General features: G+C 34.7%; 2 protein-coding genes and 1 long non-coding RNA gene across 6 annotated transcripts in view; 2 read left to right on the top strand and 1 right to left on the bottom strand.

The window, feature by feature from the left end:
• LOC135225654 (sorting nexin-25-like) overlaps positions 1–5,948 on the top strand; it is an 81,847-nt gene extending 75,899 nt beyond the window's left edge. For all 4 annotated transcript variants that reach the window (XM_064265011.1, XM_064264988.1, XM_064265005.1 and 1 more), the window contains 7 exons: positions 477–650; positions 840–1,078; positions 1,416–1,673; positions 2,019–2,243; positions 4,085–4,231; positions 4,430–4,568; positions 5,054–5,948. In XM_064265011.1, coding sequence (XP_064121081.1) covers positions 477–650; positions 840–1,078; positions 1,416–1,673; positions 2,019–2,243; positions 4,085–4,231; positions 4,430–4,568; positions 5,054–5,122 — 1,251 coding nt within the window. In that variant the 3' untranslated portion in view covers positions 5,123–5,948. The remainder of the gene's footprint in view (positions 1–476; positions 651–839; positions 1,079–1,415; positions 1,674–2,018; positions 2,244–4,084; positions 4,232–4,429; positions 4,569–5,053) is intronic.
• A 3,463-nt stretch (positions 5,949–9,411) lies between these two features.
• LOC135221018 (uncharacterized) overlaps positions 9,412–24,761 on the bottom strand; it is an 89,094-nt gene continuing 73,744 nt past the window's right edge. The window contains exon 3 of the long non-coding RNA XR_010315848.1: positions 9,412–10,210. This is a non-coding gene — a long non-coding RNA (uncharacterized LOC135221018). The remainder of the gene's footprint in view (positions 10,211–24,761) is intronic.
• Positions 9,594–24,761, top strand: part of LOC135221009 (uncharacterized) — an 81,444-nt gene continuing 66,276 nt past the window's right edge. The window contains exons 1-2 of the mRNA XM_064258731.1: positions 9,594–9,730; positions 11,246–12,563. Coding sequence (XP_064114801.1) covers positions 12,522–12,563 — 42 coding nt within the window. The 5' untranslated portion in view covers positions 9,594–9,730; positions 11,246–12,521. The remainder of the gene's footprint in view (positions 9,731–11,245; positions 12,564–24,761) is intronic.

The following is a 24,761-nucleotide window of genomic DNA, read 5'->3' as shown; positions in this document are numbered from 1 at the left end:
TTATGTAGGTCATCACCAATTTAAAAGAAAAAAGCAAGATGCTTGTGTATATAGGCTGTGCATGATAAAAATAAACAAATGATGCACTGACAAAATGATCCAAGATCATAATGATCTTCATGTATCTGTTATTGGAAATATCAATTGAATATTTCACAACTCCGGGAACTAAAATCTGTGGTGCCATGATTCATGCATGAAACTCAACATTACTGAGGGGTGTCAAATGCATACTGGTAATCATTTGGACTGTTAACTAGTGTGACATCATTCCCCCTTCGAGAGCTAGCCAATCACTGGCGTGCAGTGGGTAGGGTTTTGCTGCAAAGCTAGGTGGACTTAGCTATAGTATTTGGCTGTTTTATTAAACGATTCACACTGTTCCAGAAATACAGTAGTACTAGCACACTTCGAAGTATGTAGATGTAGATTTAATTAATTCAGTGTACTGTATGTGATAAGGGTATGTTTTTTAGGCAATGCAAGCACTGAGGCAGAGTGGCAAGGTTGATAGCAAGGTTATCACCCATTTGGAAGGAGAAATTAGCCAGCTCCGTAGTGACCACAAAATGTTGGAGACACATGTGGAAAGAACAGCCCTCTGGAGCGATAATATCGGAAATTGGCGCGTTAGTGTTCAGAGTGTTCAGGTAAGGGTAAGGAGCTTTTTATGAAGCCATTTTATCACCATTTTTAGGAGTGTAAATTACCAGTAAGGGGAAGCTTCCTTTAAGTTGTGATCTTCATAAGGTTGTTACTAAAGAGCTGAATATATATAGCAGTTTAATTGTTTCTAATTTGTTTCATGCATGTAATTCATATCTAATTTCACTTTTCAGTTAGTGGATGAAAAAGACATTCCTCATCTTGTGGTTTTGGTACATTTAAACACTGAGGAGGTAAAAACATCAACTTGCCAAGATACTTCATCTTCTTCAGTTCTTGCATCGTCATCCTCGTCATTGCTAAGCTCATCCCTAGAAGGCTTAGATTCTGCAGGTGCCAGTTCAATTCCCGCGCACGGATGGGTTGTAGTCAGGAAGCTTTCACACCTTGTAGATGTGCACAGGAAGCTTTGGTAAGAGGAGTTTCTGATCCTGTCTATCATCGTCTGACTCACTTCTGCTGATTTATAATGTTATGCAGTGTCAAAAAAAAAAAGTGGCGGGAATTTAACATTAACAGTGAGAAAGTGACCAAGATCTGTGTTGTCAACAGCTGTAAAATACTGAACTAATTGTGTGTCTAACCCCATAGAGGAAAAAAAAAAAAGGGCAAAAATGTTGATGCTAATGAGAATGCACTGGGAAATGCTTCAATACAGAGGTCATTTTTACACTGTAAAAATAGACATAAAAAAATAACAAGCCACACAATTGTGCAGAGATTAATTGATGTTATTTCTTTTATTTCAGCCAGATTGCCCCATGGATGAAAGCTGTAGAATTACCTACAGTACCAAATAAAATGTTATTTGGTAAAGTAGCTGATAAGGCTCATCTAGACAAAGTGCGAGGTGTGGCACAAAACTACTTTGATGCTGTTTTAGCTGATGAGAAACTCTCAGGGTCTGAGCTAATCTACGCATTTTTGTCTCCCTCTCCTGAGCATCTAAAACAAGCTGAAATCCAGCGTAAAAAATCAAAATTTTCCTTTTCAACTCTGTTTAGGGGGTAATTAGTCCATGTGATAACTCATGTTTAGCAACAGCGCATTCTTTATGTAACTGAAATGTATATTGTATATGAAATAGCTGTAAAAAAGTAACTATTAGTGTTGGTTTATTTCATATTACTACTTACATAGTTTTTACTGAAGATACAAAACTGCATTTCATTGACTGATGAAATGTAATGTTTGGGACAGTTTGTATGGTTAGTCGAAATGTTGTAAATCTGCATTATTTGAATGACTGTAATTCCAAACACGTAAGTTTACTTGCAAAGTGAAATTTCGATTAATTTTTCTTTAACAGCCCCAGGTTGAAAAATATAAAAATTAAGCTCATGTTATTTCAGAGGAGACGGAAAAAGCGATAGTGATGAAGAGGAACTTGGTCTGATAATAGATGGGGGTGAGGCATCAGGTGATGGTGGTGTTGGGGGTGAGGGTGGTCGTGATTCTGTCGCAGAGCCTCTGTTTTCGTTTCTGGAAGAACTGTGTGAGTTACGAGGTGTGAGTAAATGGCTCAGGAAAACCCTAATTTCCTTTGTCCAAATCACTTATGGAAAGACTATTAACAAGTAAGTTTCATTAATGAATTTTGCTTTTTATATTTTTGAATTTGCTTACAGGGGAGTAAGGTAGTCATACTGATTGTTGCTTTGCTTTATGTATTTTTGAAATATTCAAACCCTCTATTCAGTAGCACATACTCCACTCTGACAAGGGGAAGTGAGGAGTGATAACAGATGCCTGTAATTATATCGTTTGTTATATGAACAGTCAGAATTTTCTTTAGTTCCCTAGATGCAATGATTCTGCTCATATACCATTGTATTGCAACCCAGACGGCTGAGGTGTTAGATATCAGTTTATCTATCTTCTCACGGGCATTGGTCCACCTTCTATAGAACTCTTTCTTCTAGAGAGGTGATCAGGTGGGTTAACTCCCAGCCAGTTTAGGATGCTTGTACCTCCCTGCTACTATAAGTCTATCCTATTGTTAAGACTGAAGGTTTGTTCCGCATATGAACAAATGACAAATTTTTAATAATTTTTTATTTTTTATAGCTAACAAACCTGAGGTCTTAACCTTTACTGCTCACCTCTAGCCGCCCCTCTTTATCACTTATTATATCCTGGATTGGGGAAAGACTAAAGCATCACAAGGTCCAATGTGCGGTCTCTGAACAGCTTTCACCTCATATGCGCAGGCATTACCAAATCTCACAGATTCCTTGGTTTACAATCTTCCATTGTTTTAACTGGTTACCAGCTGGTGTTTGGAAAGTAATCCTATTGTTAATACCTCAGGTTTTTTAGGTACGATAAATACAAATTGATTTAAAAATTTGTCATATTGAAGATATAAAACAGGTCAAACACTTTAGTGGTAGCCTATTGCTTGTTAAAAAACTCTACACTTGTGCATATCAGATACTTTCTTAAATTTCAAATATATTAGCCACCTTTACAGTACATTTTAATTGGAAGACACCCATTACAAGTGCATTAAAAAAATACCCACACAAACTAAGCTATGTGTACACTACCTGTAATTAGGTTTTTAATTTTACTATTGGTATATAAGTACTAGAGTATATAAACACCAAGGGGGTTGGCTACCTTAAACTGTCTTTTATCTCTTTATTAAAAAATAAAAGATAAGCCTTGTGGAATTAAAATATTACTCGGTGACCTTTTGAAAGTGCTTTAGCATCATCATAATAATAATAATAATAATAATAATAATAATTATTGTCAGTCCCTGTTTACCGATGGGGGTGCCATTATCGTGGGGTGCTATAAGCGAAAACCTCCGTTAACCGAAACTTGGCGATTTAAGGCGATTATGGCACCAATAATCGGTTAATGGCACCTCTGTTAGGCATGTTATGGTGCCATAACTCTATTATCGGCACCTTATGGCACCAATAACCAGAACTCAACACATAATGGTGCCATAAATTGTAGATTTTAGGGCACTAGACAAGCGCCATAAAACTGGATCGCCATAAACCGAGTCCGCCATTAACCGGGGACTGGCTGTATTATTTATAATTATAATAATCATACATAAGTAATATAACTAATAATTAAGTATTAAACTCATTCCTAACTACAGTTAGCAATGATTTGAAGGTTTACAATTTTGTATGCTGTGAAACCCTGGTACTTTTTAAAACAGCATAGTTAACAAATGTTCAGATGAAACAATTAGCCCAGTGAGGACATCTGTATATGGAAAAAAAAGTTTGGTTTAAGTTTGAAGTTCTTGATCCTTTTCTTTGTAATTATAGTTAATCCATTTGTATTTGGAAATCTCAAGGAATAAGTTTTATTGGTTGTTTAAAGAGGAGTTGATAAGGTGTATTTCTGTAGTTACAATGCATTTAACCAAAAATGGTGTTTATTCCCACAGACATATCCGTGAAACCGTATCAAACATGCTAAGTGAATCGATGGTTTTGTATTATATTCATACTGTGAAAGACAATCTTTGGCCAGTAAATGAAGAAATTTCCACAAGCGAGCAGCCTCGAACAGAAGATGACAAACTTAGAGCAAGGTGTGCACTAGGATCACATTTACATAATTGCATCAACATGGAATTATATCCTGCAGTAGATACCTGTACTGTGCTGTGCACAATTCTTATAAAAAAATTATAGGTTTTTCATGATTTTTGGTTATACTGTATTGGTAGTTATACGGAAAGAAACTATAAATAATATTTCAGCTGTTTTTAATATTTTTTGTATTGTAGATATGAAGCACGTGAACAGTTTGTTAACAACTTGCCAGTGCTCCTTTGTACTCTGGTTGGCCAGCAAAATGCAAGAAGGGGAGCAACAAAACTCTTCACGACATTGCAGCATCATGCTCTGAACAAAAATCTGTTTTATGTAAGTCATACAAAGTTTTTCACTCTAAATAAGTTACATATGAAAATCACTGTGTCTCTTTACATGTTAAGGTATATACACTGCTGAGAGCACTTGACCCTAGGGCATACAGTCTTAGATCATTGAGGTAGTCCTACTATTTTTGTACATTTACTTTGTAAAGAGAGAAATCTACATGATGTTTGGTTAGATATGAAATCATAAAAATAAGTAGAATGGAAGAGTTCAGTGTAAATGTGAAATATTCAGAGGACTTGAAATTAAAGACGTGACCATTTTAATTTACAAGGTCTCTTACGTCTTGCATGTCCCCAAAAATTATACATTTCTATACAGCTTGAAAAAATATTAAGAGACTTAACAAGGTAATGTTTGCAAATTAACACTTGTTTGCATATCATCATAGGTGTGATTTTTCTTGTAAAACCAGGTTACATAAAAATCATCCCATAACAGGAAGTAAAGTATGTATTGTTTCTTTTCAGACTGTTTTGGAAGTGCTGTTGAAGGAATTGTTCCCAGAGCTGCAAGAACATCTGGAGAAAAAGTCTTGAACCAACTGCACAGCAGGGAATACTGTAGTCATAATTGATACTTAATATTCAAATATACTTTTGTACTTAAAAAAAAATTATTTTTATTGACGAGAATGTTTGTAAGATTAATTTGTAGATAGTTTACAATGTAGCCTTAAATTATTGATTTCTCTATTTTATTCTTTTTAACTTTCCAACAGATACAGGTTGTGTCAAGAATGCATTTATATTTTTATTTGAAGCTGTGTTAATGTGATCTTTGTAAGTATAAATAGCAAAACTACTCTTAATATTTTTTTCAATTATTATTACTAAGAGGAGACACGCATGTTACACTGGAAATACTAACTCAGATCGTGATAGCATAGTATATTAGTATTGTATTGTATATGATAATTAGCTCAATAGAATGCTCTTTTAGAAGTGTTATTGTTGTCTGTGCCAACTGCTTCTTAAACCCTAAGTGTTAGGGTCCCTTAAACCACTTTTATTCACAGTATTGCCACAATCAATTGATTTACTGTTTGTAAAAGTTTGGCAATTTCAATCAAATACAGTATCTTAAATTTACTGCTCTACTCCGTTCCATTTTTTCTGGTGGTGTAATCTGAATTCCATCATGTATTTTGGTCTCATTTCTTTTTATGAGAGGGATATATAGAAGTACAATAATTCCATGTTTACAATACTGAAGCTATTAATATGAAGGGACCATATAAGCAAATTAGATAGCTCTAAAGTGCTTTAGATGGAGAATTTATTTTACTCAAATTAAATAATTTGAGAATGAATGTTCACTAGAAATGACAATGACTTTGCTCACAAATAAAATTTAGTTCATTAAGTCGTCTTATTTTTCATGCTCATGAAGATTGCTTTTTTAGTTATCAGGTACGTCATCTGTGATCATCCTTAGCAATTTTTCTGCTGAGGATCTCGGGACATTCTCTTGTGCTAGTATTCTGGTATCACCAAGGACAGGGTAAAGCTTTTGCTTGAAGTGTTGCATAATGTTATGTACACACAGAAGATTCAATACATATGAAATGTCTACTTCCAAAATTTACAGCAAAGACTGACATTTCCCAGGAACACAAAAGCTGTAGATGTCTCTCGTCTAACGAATTAGTCTATTCTGGAGTCTAGTGAGAGAGCTTGTGGCTGGTGGTTGAATCACTGCTTTTGGTGACAAAAAACTAAGATTAGAAATTCATCACAATTAACAACTGTGGTTGCGTAAATACAAAATAGCATCTGGGATACTCGAAGATGTCTGGGGACATACTTTTTACATAACAATTATGTCAGTCATAACAGGTTCTGTATCAGATCCCCTATCTGTCTCCTGATTCATTTGATTGGTAATTTTCATGTGAACAGTTTTATGTGACATACAAACCATGAATATTCACAGTCTATTCTCTCAATGTCACAGATTTTTATGTAAATTAGCACCAAGTAAGAATACAGTAATAACTGCTGGAGTAGCAGCTCCCCAACTTACATTGCTGTTAGGACATGTCTAATGACTATACTGAACAAATGTTTAGGATGAAAGTGTAGTATGCCTACTATAGGATTAAAAGTTATGAAACTATTTATTTCACATCCAGTCTCAGCAGGTTTTACCATGAGTGCCTGCAAACACTTGATAAAACCTGTAAAATGCTTGTTCACAATGAATGTATAAATTCTAGTGCATGAAAGAATTGCTTTTGAGGTCAGCAGTCCCTTTGAAAGTGGTTTGACTGAATTAGACATGTCAGAAAGTCCCTCATGGACACAACCTTTTCTGCATCAGTTTGAATGAGTGAAAGTACAGTATCATGAAATTTGTATTAAGAAGCTAATCACTTGGCACTTAAGGGGCCTTCGTGGCGTGGTTGGTTTGGTCTTGGCCTGCCACCTCAGTGGCCGCGAGTTCAATTCTCAGGCATTCCATTGAGGGGTCAGATGTGTATTTCTGGTGGTAGAAGTTCACTCTTGACATGGTTCGGAAGTCACTTAAAGCTGTTGGTCCCGTTGCTGAATAACCACTGGTCCCATGCAACGTAAAAACACTATACAAACAAAACAAACAAACTTGGCGCTTTCAGCCATTCCGCACTGAGGACAATGAAAAGTGGGAGTTGGAGTGGTTGGACAAGATAAACCGATCCAGAAAGTAAGTGGGAAGTAGGAAAGTTCTAAAGGTGAAAACTTGAAATAAACTCCACAACTACACTAAGAAGTACAGAGGTCATACAGCATGATGGAAGCAATGATGGGCTGGCATTTCCTCTTACTGCAATCATGTTTTGCTTTAAATGGGATTGCATAAAAATACAAAATATACTTAAAATAAATGATTTTTTATATTTTGGTTTTTTAAAAAAATGTGTATATTACAAACAGCCATTCAAGCAGTATAAAAAAAAAACTTTGTGTTTCTCCACTGCTGAAATGGACATGCTTACTTGAAGTAGCTCACTCCACAAAATAAACATAGAAGCTTACTTTTATTAGGCTGGCAGGTATGGCTGTTAATTTGATTGTATTTCTACAATAAAGACACATGAACATCTGGCTTAAGGTGGCACTGGACAGAGAGACAGTGCATTAAAAGCCGAAGTGCCCAGCTTAAAGCAGGAAGTCTGACCACTGTGGACTAGGCATGTGCTTTGTTGCTGGATTTTAAAATGAGATATTTCACGATAAAACTAGTTTCCTGAGATGTGTCACAAATATGGAATCAGGTTACACTTGAAAGCTTAATCCTCAAGGTTAAGGAATAGTTTTAAGACCTTGAAATATGAAGAGTACTGTGCTGCCTTAATTTTCTGTTTATTGAATATGCTACTGGTCAGAAATAATTTAGATAAGTCTTGCAATAAACCATGATAAAATGATTCAACGTTAAGTGAACATAGAAATCTGTGAATGTACCAACAAATTTCCTACACTAGCAAATACTATGAGAGCAGTAAGAATTCAAGAGAACTGTATAAGGTAGACTGCATTCTGGAAGTAAACATGTCAACATGGTTGAACAAGTACATCATGGGAAAAAAAGCCATTTAGGAATACTGCAGGATCTGATGGACTCCCAAGATGAATTTGAAATTTAAGTATGAAAGATACGAGTGAAGGAATGTTCCCCATATATTTAGCTTTATCACATCCTCCTTGCAATAATGTTGATGAATATTAAGTTGGCCCTATGCCAGCATGGTCTCTTGCTCTTGGAGCAGCCTATACGTAGCATGAAATAAATGTCAGAGGTAATTCGTCTATTAGTGAGCCAGACCTAACCACTACTCCAAGTCCTGTTTACCTTCCCTCATAAGGCTGCAACTGTGTCTATATTTTCTATCAGTATTATTTCAGCCAATGTTTAATTATGGTAAAAAAAAAAAAATTTCTCCATTAATCTAGTGGTCTCTTTTCACTCATCTAACTACTACTTTCATTAATCCTGAGACATACCGTTCCAAGATTACTCTTCTCTTCGACTGCCAAGCTTTAGAATTCTCTTCTGGTTTCTGTTATCCTTAAATCATAAACTTTCAATCTTTATGAAAAAGGTCAATCTTTCGCCTTGGTTAACCTTACCCTTTTTATTTCTGATATATTTTTTTTCTATAGCAGCACGGAAGTTCTACATACTGATCTCCGCATCTAATGGTAATTGCTATTTTAATTATTAATGTTATATCTTTTCACTTTATTTCTTGAACTGAAATTAAGAAATTATTCCTTTCGCACACAGATTTCGTCATTATCCTGGCATTAAAAACTTATAAATTTTGAATAAACATTTCCTTGTTTTTTGTTGCTGGACACTTTTTATTTTTTAATTTTTTTAGGCATGTTCATCTACATAAAACCTTCCTTCTTTCCACCCATCTTTTTTTTTTCAACTTTTATTTATTCATCATTTTTGTCTCTTGTCACAAGCTGAAAGACAGGTCTCGGATGTCCCTAGCAGACTCTGCTTCTATTCATCTTAGGATTCCACATTTCATCCCATTGGTCGTAATCTGTCTGCTTTAAATCACTGCTTTCATGCACTCTTCCACCTACTCACCCGAAAACATACACACACAGACACACATATGCACACGCGAACGCACACGCACAATATCTCTCTCTCTCTCTTTCCAGCTTCCTTGCTTTTCTCCTTCGGCTCCCCTCATCTCCCCTTGTCGCCATCTCGAATACTTCTTCTCCTCCCCCACCCTCCACTCACCTCCCACCCACTCCTCGCCCATCTCGGTGACTCTTTATTCCTCATAACAACCATCTGCTCTTCCCATCCATCCCCCAACTATCATCTGACACCTACTCTATCTCCCTAACCCCAGGTGTATGTGTGTTTGTATGTGCGTGGAGAGAGAGAGAGAGAGAGAGAGAGAGAGAGCTGGCCTCCCCCTACCTGCGTTTCCCCCTAGACAACTTGTAGCGCGTGGTGCGTGAGACTCTGTCTCCTCCTCGCCAGTTTGCGAACGGCTGTGACACCGTTGGTTGGCCTTTGTGTGTGCGTGCGTGCGTCTGTCGTCGGGACTGGCGATCTCTCGCTTCATCAGAGAACGATGCCATACTGCCGATGGCAGTGGAGAGAAAAATAAAAGCGGTGTAAATTACGAGGTAAAACAGCAAAACGCTGATAGGAAACGAAAATGCCCGTCAACATTTAATAGGAGTTTTCAATACAAAACAGCACTTGGGGTATTCGGTCTAAATATTTCTCAAGGGGAGAAAGAGAGAGACAGAGACAGAAACACACTGATAGGGAGACAGAGAGATGGGGGGAGGGAAACACAACACTTGTTCACTGGACAAGCAGAATCCGTACGAAGCAACAGGTGCGGCGGCTATGATGATGATGATGATGATGATGATGATTATTCGAGAAGCAAGCATTGCAGCAGCTTATCCCTTTTCGATTCTCAAGTGATTCTTTTGATCGCCGCGTGTCTGAGAGATGATCTCACATGTCGAGACATGATGAGCAGATGGATAAGAAGTTGCAATGAGCTAGTAGAAATAGCTGAGGTTCCTCGCTCATAGCCATGACTTGTATTAAAACTGCGCTCCGTTAAGATTTATCTTGCAAGTTATATGCATCTGAAAAGTATAAAAAAAATAAACATTAAGAACAGTGGCACTTACAAATTTAGACATTTGCCTTGATTTATAATTAAAGCATATCGACTAGATAATGTTATCACGATACATACGCGAGATAATGCAATGAAGAAAATGACAATACGGATCATAAACAGGTCTGGTTAACGATTCCGTTTTATGTCCTGGCGTCACAACAGTACACAGATCACTGACGCCCCATTAAGAAGAATGATGACCTGCAACAAGTATTTCTAACGTAATAACAACAGCTTTGGGAAAACAGAGGAGTGAACGTTATAAAAAACGAAGATATAAATGTGAACTTTATATATATATATATATATATATATATATATATATATATATATATATATATATACATGAATATATAAATACGCGAAAGGACACTCATAAATGACAAATCGCTTCATTATCACGTATATGGGATAGAGACACTGAAAGATGAAGACGAGGACAACGGGAACCTGTAAGACACAAGAGTTCGAAAGAAATCTGAAGCAAAGGTGATCCTGTCTTTCGAGATAATCAAGAAGGTGCTCCCTCTCCCTACACTCTCTCCCAACCCCTTGCAAACCCCAACCCCCTCACTATTATCACCACCGTCACAAAACCACCCCACCCACAAGGTTACTCTCTCCCTCTCCCAACTCCTCTCCGCTACTACCCCTCTCACTGTCATCACCACCTCCACCACCAAACCACCTATCCACAAGAAAAAAAAAACGAAAGGAGAAATAAAGAAAGAGAGGGGAAAAACAGACACGTTTTACCTAAAGGATATAGGATATATCATTATTGGTGTTTTGGTGATGCAGTCACGGGGCGTTTGGAAAAACACGCGGAATTAAGTCAATTAAGGCGGGAGAAACAGCTTTTTTTTTTTTTTTTTTTTTTTAGTCTTCTCCCCAATTCGTTTTTGAGGTGTTGTGATTTTTTTTTTATTTAAATTTTTTTTCGTTTTCAATCTGTATTGCCCAATTATCCATACGATTACTTGTGCTTTTATTTCAGAGTATTTCGTCTCATTTGTGAAATTACGGGACAGGAAAATATAGTGGTTAAAAATTCATGCAGTGCGATCAAGTTTGGATATATCACTTTCGTTTTACCCCAGTTGTCTAAAGCAACTGATGATTAAGAAAATAGGAATAAAAAATTTATGTGATGTATTAAATTTAGCACAGGCTATTTATTTATACCCTTAAGGTTTTCCAATTGTATAGAGGAAAAATCAAGTCCCTACTACATGAAATTACACAGAAAATTCAAGAACTATAAAAAATTGTATATCTGTATTTTGCATACAAATTCAATTTCTGTTAAAGCAATAAGACCAATTTGTATTTCTGTGATTAGCTGACCCTTGAATACTCCAGTTATACAAAATGATGCTCACGGGACCTACAGGAAAATAACTCTGATCCGTGAAGCTACAAAATTGTTACAACAAGGTCATATAGCAGATGCCCCTCCGACTCTACAGTGAACTGAAGATCAAACGGCTTATCAATACTAACAACTGGGTCAAATAGCTTACTACCTGTAAAAACCGATGTCAGTTTACCTAATGTGCAGTAGAGAATACACAGCATATACCTAAGAAAAACGAGGTCATATATTTCTGCATTACTTTCGTAGATCATTTAGTTTCTCCTGAGAGAAAAGTGGACATTCAGCTTATTTCAGTGAAGAAAAAAAAGAGCCCAAATAGGTTATTTCCAGAGGAAGCAAGGTCAAATAGCCAATCAGTGTTAAAAGACTAGGTCATGCCATTTATCTTCCTGTGAACACAAGGGCATGCAGCCTCTCTTAGCGTCCGCAGTTCTTATTCCTTTATTTCCAGTGAAAATTGGACTTTAATAATTCTGCTATTCATGAAATGAAAAAGAGTGAAATAACTTCTTTCTAGGCAATTTCACAGGTGGTAAAAACAAAGTGCATCTTAAGTGAAAACCGGGACAAACATCCCAATGAAAGCCAATGTACACACTTCGAATGCGAAAGATTCCTCTCTCGTCCGAGATGACAACAATAAACAGCGAGCATATTCAATGAGGGTGAATCTGCAAAAGTTCCGTACCTATTTCAACTGCATTTTCTAAAGCTGCCCCTCCAACCATAACCGAGGAAGAAACGAGAACGTAAGAAAGAGAGAACGAAAGAAAGAGGGAAAAACTCGAGTCGCTGCAAATTCCACCTTATCTGTTTTGAGGTCCACCCGTCACTATCCTTCACAATTTTATCATTCAGGGGCTTCGTGTCTAAGCTCTTCCTCTCCTGCTTCGGAATGGACGAGATGGAGGAGTGGCTTAAGGATAACAGGCCGAAGGTAAGATAACAGATACAAGTGATGAAAACTTTAAAAGAGAACACCCGTGTCATTTCCATTATTCTCATCAGAAATTTCTACTATTTTTTGCCTGATTTCTTTTTAAACTTGATAATCAAATATAGCAGGTAAGATAACACAGAAAACAGTAAACACAGATAACAGTGATGAAAACATTAGAAGATAACAACCATGTCATTTCCATTATTCTCAAGAGAAATTTCCATAATTTTTGTTGACTTTTTTTTTTTTGAAACATGGTAAATCACATATAGCAGGTAAGATAACACAGATAATAGTGAACACAGATAACTGTGACGAAAACATTAAAAGATAACAACTGTGTCATTTCTATTTCTCTCACAATAAATTACGATTATTTTTGTTTGATTTCTTTTTAAAAACTTGGTAAATCATATTTAGAAGGCAATGATTTGCAATAATTCGTTTATACTGTCTTTATAGCTCATCGGTAAGTTAACAGAAGTAACAGGTGATGCATCACCGTAGATGACTGATGATTTTCTTTTCTGGGAAAACTATCATTTGTCTCGACTACTGGTGTCTTGCAATTTGTAGGTACATTTATGAAAATAATGACTGCCACAACTTACGATTCCTTTAAAAACTTTCTCCGCATTTGCGAAAAGCATGGCACTGGTTTATATATCTCTCTCGTCAATTTGTAACACTACAATTTCCATACATCTCTCGTCAATGTATTACACTGCAGTTTACAAACATTTCTCTTCAATATTCTACAGTTCAGTTTGCATGCATCTCTCGTCAATATATTACACTACAGTATGCATACATCTCTCGTCTAAACATTACGCTATAGTTTGCATACATCTCTCATCAATATATTACATTACAGTCTCATATGTCTCCCGTCAATATAGCACTCTACAGTTTGCATATATCTCCCGTCAATATGTTATACTGCAATTTGCATACATCGCTCGTCAATATATTAACACTACAGTTTGCATACATCTCTCGTCAATATATTATATTACAGTTTACATTTCTCGTAAATGTATTGCATTACAGTTTGCATACATTTCTGGTCAATATATCATGTAGCCAAGGTCTTTTAAAAAGATAAATGTACCTCCACGTTCGTGGAGGGACATCACATAAACAGCCTGTTCGTATATCTCTCTCCCGGAAAACTTCAAATCTATAAGGGGGCGTTTATCCATGGGTTGGAGTAAACAGACAGATACATCCTGATGATATGAGAGAATAATAATAATCCTCCCTGTTGCGTAGCATATTCATAGCTGCTGGAGAGCAAGAGCACCATCGCAGCTTTAATAAAAGCTTTGCCGGCGATCACTGCTATGTTTTCTTTACTTTTTCATTGCCTATTTTTTTTCGTTTGTTCTTCAGCTCCAGTGAGCGGTGCTGTTCGAGTGTAGGCCGAAGGAGATTCATAATGCAACGAGCCTTTTCTTTGCTTCATCTTTTCGTGTTTGGTTTTTGGCGACTCTTCTCTCTCTCTCTGGGCGCTCTCTCTCTCTCTCTCTCTCTCTCTCTCTCTCTCTCTCTCTCTCTCTCTCTCTCCTCTTCGATCCTAGTTTGGTCAATCACGTAGGCCCATTCTTTAAAGGTTATCATTAACGAAAAAAATTCAACTTCGATGTCAGTGTCTTTTTTAGCATATCTGTATATATATTATATATATATATATATATATATCTAGCATATCTGTATTATATATATATATATATTTATATATATATATATATATATATATATATACATATCATACATATCTTTGGTACATACGCACACACACACCACACCACACACACACACACACACACATATATTATATAATATATTATATATCTATATATATTATTATTATATATATATATAGATATATAATACATATATATTATTTATATATAATATAGTATATATATATAATACATCATATACATACATACATTTGTACATACACACCACACACCCACTCATTATTATATATATGTATATAGTATATACTATATATATTATATACTATATTATACTACATACATGTACATACACACACACACACACACACACACACACAACATATATATATATATATATATATATATATAATATATATATATTATACATACATACATGATACCACTATATATATATTTGTATATATATATATATATATATATATATACATATATATATATATATATATATATATATATATTATATACATACATATACATACATACATTTGTACATCACACACACACACACACATATATATATATATATATATATATATATATATATATATATACTATATTATACATACTACATGCATACACACACATATATATATATATATATATATTATATACATATATATATATATATATATATATATATATATATATATATATATAATCTGTATATTATTCGAGCTACAAATGTCCTTTAGTATCTAATTCGCTCTACCTCGGAATTGATATATTTTCATATACGTAAACCGAAGGGGAATTTTTCAGATGATAATAATTTCGTCCCCTCGTGGGTAATCTGGCCGTATCGATAACGTCATTGACGTCTTGATTTCGCCTCTGTCCGCTGGACGGTGGTTCGAACCCACAAAGGGACGAAATTATTATTAACTAAAAATTTCCCTTTTGGTTTACATATATGAAAATATATAAATTCTGAGGTAGAGCGAATTAGATATTAAAGGACATTTGTAGCTCGAATAATTTATATGAATCACGGTGATGTGATAATTATCCATATATATTTATATATATAAGATCATAACTAACAACTGATGAATTGGTGGTGTATTTCATGTTCATTGATGCCGCAAGTAAAGTTGAGGAGAGTAGGAAGTTTTTCCTCTTGTGTTTGTCTGTTTGTGTATATTTTAGCAAAGAGCAAAACTAAGGGGAAAACATATCTTAACAAAGCTAGCTTGTGGGTCTCCAGTTTTATCAAGAGAATAAAACAGCCTTACTAACTGACTGAAAAAGTTTCCTTAAGTGTTTGGAACGGCTTCAGTAAGTGCCTGGAACAACTTCAATCTTCAATAAGTGCCTGAAACAGCTTAAGTAAGCGTCTGGAACAGCTTTAATAAGTGTCTGGAACAGCTTCAATAAGTGCCTGTAACAGCTTTAATTAGTTCCCGGAACAGCTTCATTGACTGCCTAGAATAGCTTCAAATAGTCCCTGGAACAGCTTTATTGAGTGTCTGGAACAGCTTCATCAAGTGTCTGGAACAGCTTTAGTAAGTTCCAAGAACAGCTTCACCAAGTGCCTAAAACAGCTTCAAATAGTCCCTGGAACAGCTTCAGTAAGAGCCTGAATCAGCTCCAATAGGTGTTTGGTACAGTTCAAAATGTGCCAGGAACAATCATTAATTGCTTAGAACAACCGCAATAGGTACCATGAGCAGCCGGGTCACGTGCCAGGAATAACTTCTCAAGTAACAGAAACAACCTCACTAACTGTCTGGAACAGCCTCAATAAGTGCCAAGAAACAGCCGCATTAAGTGTCAAGAACAACCATTAAATACCAGGAGACGCTTCATCAAGTGCCAGGAAGTCTCATTAAGTGCCCGGAACAACTGCAAGAACAACCTCACCAAGAACTAGGAACAGAATCATTCAGTGCCTGGAGCATCTTCATTAATTCCCTGGAACAGCCTCAAAAGTGCCAAAAACAGTTTCATTATAAGTGCCTAGAACAGCTAATAAGTGCCCGGAACCAATATATGCCAAGAACAGCCTAATTATAAGTGCCTGGAACAGCAATAATTGCCTGCAACAACCTCAATAAATGCCAAGACCAGCCTCATTATTTCCCTGGAGCAGTGTCGAAAAGTACCGAGAACAGCCTCAGTTAAAAAAATAAAAACTCATTAAGTGCCAGGGAACCGCATGCCCTTGTTTCCCGTGTTATTAACTTAGTAATCTGACCAATTTTCAATGTAGAGGAATCAACTACATAAATGGGATTTTTTTACTCGTTCAGGTTTCTTTTCTCTTTGCCTGAGAGAACTCCCCTCTCACAATACGCTATTCTTATCAATTCACTATTTTTTTCTTCTTTTTTTTCGGTGTCCACTTCCTTTTGCAGTTTTGGAGTTCATCCTTTTTCCCCCCTCTGCTAAATGGAATTGGTTTGGTTAACTGTGTCAACAATTGGAAACATTTTAACTTGTATTTTTTCATACTGGCATTTTATTCCCGGCGAAGTTTACCAAGCAAGTTCCTATTCCTTACGCTTGTTTCATAGCAGTGTCAATGCACTGTATAATAATAATAATAATAATAATAATAATAATAATAATAATAATAATAATAATAATAATAATAATAATAATAATAATAATACAATAATTCATTTTATAATAATAAAATAATTATAATAAATAAATAAATAAATAAATAAAATGTTCTAATAATATTTATCAAAAACCGTCAGTCTCCCTTCACGTAGTATAACCCAGTTCAATTTTCTTAATTAAAAAACTAATTTCTCTACAACTATGCTTCTAAATCATTTTCAGTTCTCCCAAGATCTGTATTACACCTTTTATGGATTACATATTCAACATCTTAGTTAAAAATTACAGGCGAAAGCGACTGGAAATGGACCGGAAGACCTTCTTGCTGTAAAGTTTAGGACACTGTTGCTGTCAAATTTAGCTTGCTATATGCCAGCACAGCCTCACGCTCCACAGAGACTCGTAGGTGGAGATAAATGGTCCCCGTTCTTGGCCTATGGCCTAGACCTGGTACCCCACTTCCATCTAATCCTTCGGGCCACCCCTATGAGAGGAGAGCCGTTAACTAGCTAAGTGATCTGGTCTTAAAAGAAAAAACAAATAATAATAATAATAATAATAATAATAATAATAATAATAATAATAATAATAATAATAAGGTGGAGATAATAGATGTGCCAGGGAGAGAAAAAAAAAGCCAGGTGTGGACCTCTGGTAAGAATGATGATTTACCTGGACTTTCTAATACCGCATCAACATAAAGTAAAAAACGGTTAAATAATGTATTTCGTCTTCAATGGTCTGCTTCCTAACACAAAGCTCAGAGTCTGAGAATTTCTTGTAGACATATGTTCTTGTATTTCCAGATTTAGTCGGGGGTTTGACTATACTCTATTATAAACATTTCATAATGTAAAACTTTGAATCGAGTGCAAAGACTATTTCAAAATCGGTTGCAGATCTCGCCTCAAAATAAAATTGAGAAAGCATCTCGAGTAGTCATTTGGATGCTGCCAGCTGCTTGTACTCATGAGAACTTGGAAGCAAATCTGGATTTAAGTCGTCACACATAAGTTTTTCTATTTCTTATCCTTGGCTGACCACTGATTCATCATTTAACTTTTACCCCTTTTTTCGCGAATCAATCAGTTTCCTATTTGATGAAAATAACAACCGGTGCAATCTCTAATTTGTTTTCCTGTCTCGACATTCTACCAAGAAAACTACGATATATCATGGCATGTATGGATTTTTATTTACCTATGTTGATGTCACAGCACCTTTTGGTGTGTGTATGTATGTATATGTGTACGTATATGTGTGTGCGTATGTATATGTGCGTATAAATATACATACACACCAAAAGGTGCTTTGAAATTAGTATAAGTAATAAATATCCAAAAACAAATTTGTCAGACAGGATAATTAATAATAGTTTAAGGAAAGATTCCTTAAGGGAGGCAGCGAAGAACTTCATCCAGATGTTTGGTCTGAAGTTACGAAGCGAATTTACTGCCCTGCCTTCAAACAGTCTCCAAAACTTTCTAAGCAGTAATCTGAACTTTACAAATGACCAATTGCAAGTTCCACGATGCGTTGCATTACAGGAATAGCAACTTTATTTTCGATAAAATGAGCTGTCTTGGTTTTGTTTCGAGGAGCGCTCGTATTTATTCACTCAGCAATTCTAGTCTTTTGTCACCAGCAACAGCTTAGTATCTTTTAAGAATTATGATGACTATCTATTTAATCATTTTTCCAAGCCTAGTACGTTTGACTGTGACAATTTGATATCTACATTCACTTTTTTTTGTTCTTGCTTTTATTTTAAATTCAGATTTCAGTGTCGTAATAGTTGATTTTGTTACAAAAGAAGACTCTCATCGTACATCTACCTATTCTTATTTATATCCAGGGTTATTTCTTTAACCTAAAATGGTATTTATCTTTATTTATTTTTTGCTATATTTCCCATTACCCTCAAATACTTCTTTCTAATGAACGCCATGTTCTTTGGAAGCTTGAACTTCAATTCAATGGCCCCTATGGGCTTGAATAGGGTTCATCTTCCGAGTGTAATAATAAAATAATAATAATAATAATAATAATAATAATAATAATAATAATAATAATAATAATAATAATAAAATTCCTCATAATAGCTTGCGGTTATATATATATATATATATATATATATATATATATATATATATATATATATATATATATATATACATACATACATTTATTTAAATATAAACCTGTACAGAGAGCTTTCGGGAATCTGCTGAAAAGGGGAATGGAACAGATTCCCGAAAGCTCTCTGTAAAGATTCATCTTTAAAATATATGTACATATACATAACTGTGGATTTGTTTCTCCAATAATAAAACCAATAATAATAATAATAATAATAATAATAAAATAATAATAAAATAATACATAATAATAATAATAATAATAATAATAATAATTAAAATGTAATAATAATAATAATAAAATTTTGTTAAAGGACCCTCTTTTTAGTCATTTTTTTAAAAGGGAATGGCAGAATTAAGCGAGTTGATTTTATATAATGTTTTTTTTTTTTTTTTCTTATCATTCGCTTCTCTGGCTCAGCGATGTTTCTGAGTAACTGCCCAGTATAAATATTGGTGTCAATGTAACGCCAAGCACCTTGCAATCAATCAGGCAAGAAACATGCCATTCACTACTGCCTCAGTTTTTACTTGTCTAGCTAAAAATCATAAAGTCTGTTTTTACTGAAACTTAATAGTTTCAGTAATATTGAGCCAGAGAAGCGGATGATAAGAAAAATGGAAAAAACAATATTTAAAATCAACTCGCTTAATTCTGCCATCCTCTTTAACAGAATAATAATAATAATAATAATAATAATAATAATAATAATAATAATAATAATAATAATAATAATAATAATAATAATAATAATAATAATCACTCATTGATGTCGCAGTACCATGGGACACCAGAGTTGGAGAGAAAGAAAGGGAAAAAATGGAAAAGTATCAAGATCTGAAAATAGAAATAAGAAGGATATGTGATATGCCAGTGGAAATTGTACCAATAATAATCATAGGAGCACTAGGCACGATCCCAAGATCCCTGAAAAGGAATCTGGAAAAACTAGAGGCTGAAGTAGCTTCAGGACTCATGCATAAGAGTGTGATCCTAGAAACGGCGCACATAGTAAGAAAAGTGATGGACTCCTAAGGAGGCAGGATGCAACCCGGAACCCCACACTATAAATGCCACCCAGTCAAATTGGAGGACTGTGATAGACAAAAAATAAAAAATAAATAAATAAATAAATAATAATAATAATAATAATAATAATAATAATAATAATAATAATAATAATAATAATAATAATAATAATAATAATATAATAATTATAATTATGTTCCATCTGTCAGTCCCTCCTCGAATTTTGAAACTCATTTTCCCTTCCGACCTGATTTCCCCTCTGGTGCTGAATCCATCAGAGTCAATGGGAAAATAACAATGGAATTCTTAATGACATGTTTTTCCCCTCCAGTGCCACGATTAACCTAGAACTGACCTTTTGCTCCGTCTCAGGTTACGTTAGGTTACGGCCAAGGTTCGGAACGTGATGGAAACCATGGAAAAAAAGTGAAGTCTTCATTTTGAAGGATGGAGGGTTAGACGAGCCAGGGAACACATAATCCTAAATTGTGATAGTAGTGAAAAGCAGTACCCTTTAGTAGCCTTATTTATACAACACATACTTTACTTTGATTCATTATTTTCTGGCATTTCAGATCGATATGACAGGTGAAATATATACAATAAAATTACATCTTCATTCTCTCTCACTATTAAAGTTTCAGTAAAAACCGAATTTATGATTTTTAGTTTAATACGTCATTGGCAATATAGACCAGTAAAAACTGAGGCAGTAGTGAATGGCATTTTACCTGCATGAATGAGTGTAAGGTCTCTGGCGTCACAATGACACCATTAACTTGAGAGGAACAGAATACCCAAATGTTTGAAGAGAGAAAAACAAGAGAATGTTATAAATAAATAAATAATTAATTAGATTAACACATCAACAAAATATGCATATATAAACCACAATTCTGGCGGTAGCAATAATATATTAACAATAACGATGATATGGCCCAAACACCACCCCACACTACTATCAAAATTTAGGAATTCTCTTTCTGCATTTGCCTTTGTATTTCAAGTTCCGAACAGCAAACAAAAATCTACCTTAACTGTAACATAAGTCTTGTATCTTATTACGAGTTCATTAAATACTACACATTATCCAGTTATAAAACAGTCTTTGTTAGTGTCTGTATCGAAGATTTTCTATTATTAGGAAAACGGTTCCATTACAGTTTTTTCCTCTTTGTTTAACATACTTCACCATATGCAAAATATTGGAAATAATTGGGAAGACTATCTCTTTATTCATACAAATAAAAAAGAAAAGCTACGGAAATAAACGCTTCGTTGTACACTCTATGACTATAATGTGATATTATCCGTAACTTGAAATTTCACATAGGTATACGACATTACTATGAAATGTGCGCCATTTCTCCCGTGCCATTCAATATCCAGATTATTAATATAATGTCGACACTGAGGCACGTAATCTGATTCTGGATTTTCTGTCGAGTAGCTAGAAAAGCAATAAGGGGATACGGCAAACTAAATACATTTTTATTCTAGTGATATGAGATGCAAGAGAATATCTCGCAGCTTCAGTAACTCGTAGTTAACCTAATTCATCTTCCACGTGGACATTAAACAAAATGCGTGTACATGTAGCATAAATCGACGTCCTACTTTCCATAACAGAACAACTCACTCAGTTTTCAGTTCTGCCAGAATTAAGCACTAATCCTTCTTGTTAAAATTCTACTCTCATCTTTTGCTTTTATACTTTATTATTTCAATTCTACTCTCATCTTTTGCTTTTATTCTTCATTATTTTAATATTCTTATGACTTAAAATGTTAAATTTTACGTGAGCACAGTTTTTCTTACCTGGTAAATATTTCAGTTCGTATATTTTGTATCGCTTTACAGCCCCGATGATGAGATTTCGATGATGGCTCGAAAATCTAGCCAACAGACTACATATATATTATATACTATGTATATATATATACATATATAGTACATATATATATTTCTTGCTTAATTTTCATTGTTCCAGATGTCCCAAACCTTTCAGTATATATATATATATATATATATATATATATATATATATATATATATATATATATATATATATATATATATATATATATATATATATCTATATATATATATATATATATAGATATATCTATATATATATATATATATATATATATATATAGATATATATATATATATAGATATATATATATATATATATATATATATATATATATATATATATATATATATATATATATACACACACACACACACACACAAACAAGACTCAGAAATAACCAAATAGTTGCGTCCAACATGTGTGGCAAGATACAGACACCCATATTAGAAGTAAATGTACCATGAAAATGAGATTTGCGGTTCAGTTGGGGGAATAAGTTCAAAATACATATTACCGAATAACCTCGCCAAAATATTGTGAGGTAGGAAGAAAATGGCAAATGGAAGTGGTGGGTGTGTGTGTGTGTGTGTGAGTGTGTTTGTGTGTGTGTGTGCAAATCTTTATTGAAGGGGTGAGTAATTATTTAAGCGCCAAAGGGACCACAGATGATATAGAGGCATTCAAAGAGGCGAAAGCTTTGTTAGATTTCAACATGGGTGATCTTTCATTTCGTTGTCGGAGCTTTCAATATGCAAAATGCCGGTCATGGGCTGATTTCCAAGCATTTTTAAGAGCAGCTTATGGCTCAAAGGAACACGGGGATATGGTGAGAGATCTAAGAGGGCTATATAAAATCAAGAAAGGTACAACTAGCCTTATCGAACAAAGCTCAAAGCTTTTTGACTCAGCGGGAGAATAGATACAAAAATTGAAAACCTCTAAGTGGGTTAATGGGGGTAGTGTCTCACTTGACAATTTACATAAACTGATCCATTTTGCAATGTTATTACACGATGTACCGGACGCAATAGTAGACAGTTTTGATGAAAAGATTGAACCTACATTAGACGAAGAATTAATTTATGCATAAATTCAGAAACATATGTCTAAATGTCCCATGGTAGATAGTACATTTTTTAATGGGACCGGTCCGAGAAATATGGTGCAAAGAGACAGAATTTTCTTCTCCCCGTTTGTGGGCAAAAGTTGAATATAATAGAAGATCGATCGATCAAAGGCAACAGTAGTCGCGTTGCTACAACTGTAATAAACCAGGGCACTCAAAGAAAGTGCGTAGAGTCAAATATTGTGGAATGTATAGAGTGTGGATCACTATTGGCAATCTTGTCCGTCTCAGATACGGAAAGATGCAAGAACCTGCACCTCAAAGTTCTGGGAGTTATAATATGAGAACTTCCCAGGCAAGTCACTTAAGAGGGCAAAGGGATCAGCGAAATTTTTGGAAGGCCGATCAACAAAAAGGGGATTTGTACGTCCCATTGTGGTCTTGTGCACTGTAAAAAGCTCAAGGTAGAGAAAGGGTATAACGTTTGAGCTAAGGTTTATACATAAGTTAATATACCCTACTGCTCAGAAATACCCCTCTCAATGGATAGGCAGGGTATTTTTGGTGAATATTATACCTTTTTTACATTTGGTCTCAAAATGGGCTTCGGAAGTATATCTGATTATGTCATGAAATGAACTTTTACTCTTTATCAAATAACCATATTGTTACACTGATAGTGTAACGCAACAAAAAATTTAATAATAACATATTAGTTTTGAGTTATTGATAATTTTGCAGCAAGTTGGTATGCTACAAATGTAGTTCTTGGCAATTATATCGTTGTCAAGACTCACTTGATTAAAAAATTGCAGTATATATATATATATATATATATATATATATATATATATATATATATATATATATATATTACATAGACATACGCATCAGTATAGTTTGTCGTCTCTTATGCATTTGCTGCTATTGTCACTGCTCTCAAGACTCAAGTGACTCACTCAACATTTCAGTCCAGCAGTGTTACGCATGTGTGGTGGAGGTGAGGTGTGGTTGGTGGGGGTGAGGTGTGGTTATTGAGCAATATTTGGAAGTTTTAGAGAATTCTGGGACAGCATTTTTTCGGTGAAACTTGAGTGTTGATTTCAACATACAGGAGCGAACTTTTGCAAGCAAAATATTATAAAAAGCTTTAATTCTCCAACAAGACACCGCTGCCAGTGTTTCCCAGACAGTGTGGCGCCAATATTTCAAAACGTTGTGCAGAAGCAACCAACCGACTCCCACCATGGTCACCACCTGCTGTCATCACTGCTTTTCAAGTGCGATGAAAATAATAAATTGATAAACAAAACTTTTAAATTCATTGACCCTATGATTTTATATGCTGTATAAGCTATAACTACACCTAAGGGTGTATTGGATTAACATATTAATTATATAATTAATAAAGACGGGTATTTATATCGTATAAAATACCCTGCAAAAGGCTATTCTTTATCTACGATACACCCCTAAGTAAGGGTATCACAAGTATATGTTATACCCTTGATATGGGTATATTGTAAAAGGTATATTATAGTTCTTATATACCCGTTAGGGTATGCTATTTTAACCACTAGAAATACCCTTTTTCTATCCCTATTATACCCTTAATTTTTTAGAGTGTGGGGGACGCCCCAGAGCCCAGGCCTATAGTTTATGGAACAGTGGAGGATGTTGATATCTCGGTATTTATTGATACTGGTGCGAGTATCAACCTGATGGATCATAATTTGTATCAATCCATGTTC

This window comes from Macrobrachium nipponense, chromosome 20 (assembly GCF_015104395.2).
Source record: "Macrobrachium nipponense isolate FS-2020 chromosome 20, ASM1510439v2, whole genome shotgun sequence".
NCBI lineage: Eukaryota > Metazoa > Arthropoda > Malacostraca > Decapoda > Palaemonidae > Macrobrachium > Macrobrachium nipponense.
The sequence above is the reverse complement of the archived record's forward strand: the minus strand, read 5'-3'. Positions and strand labels throughout refer to the sequence as shown.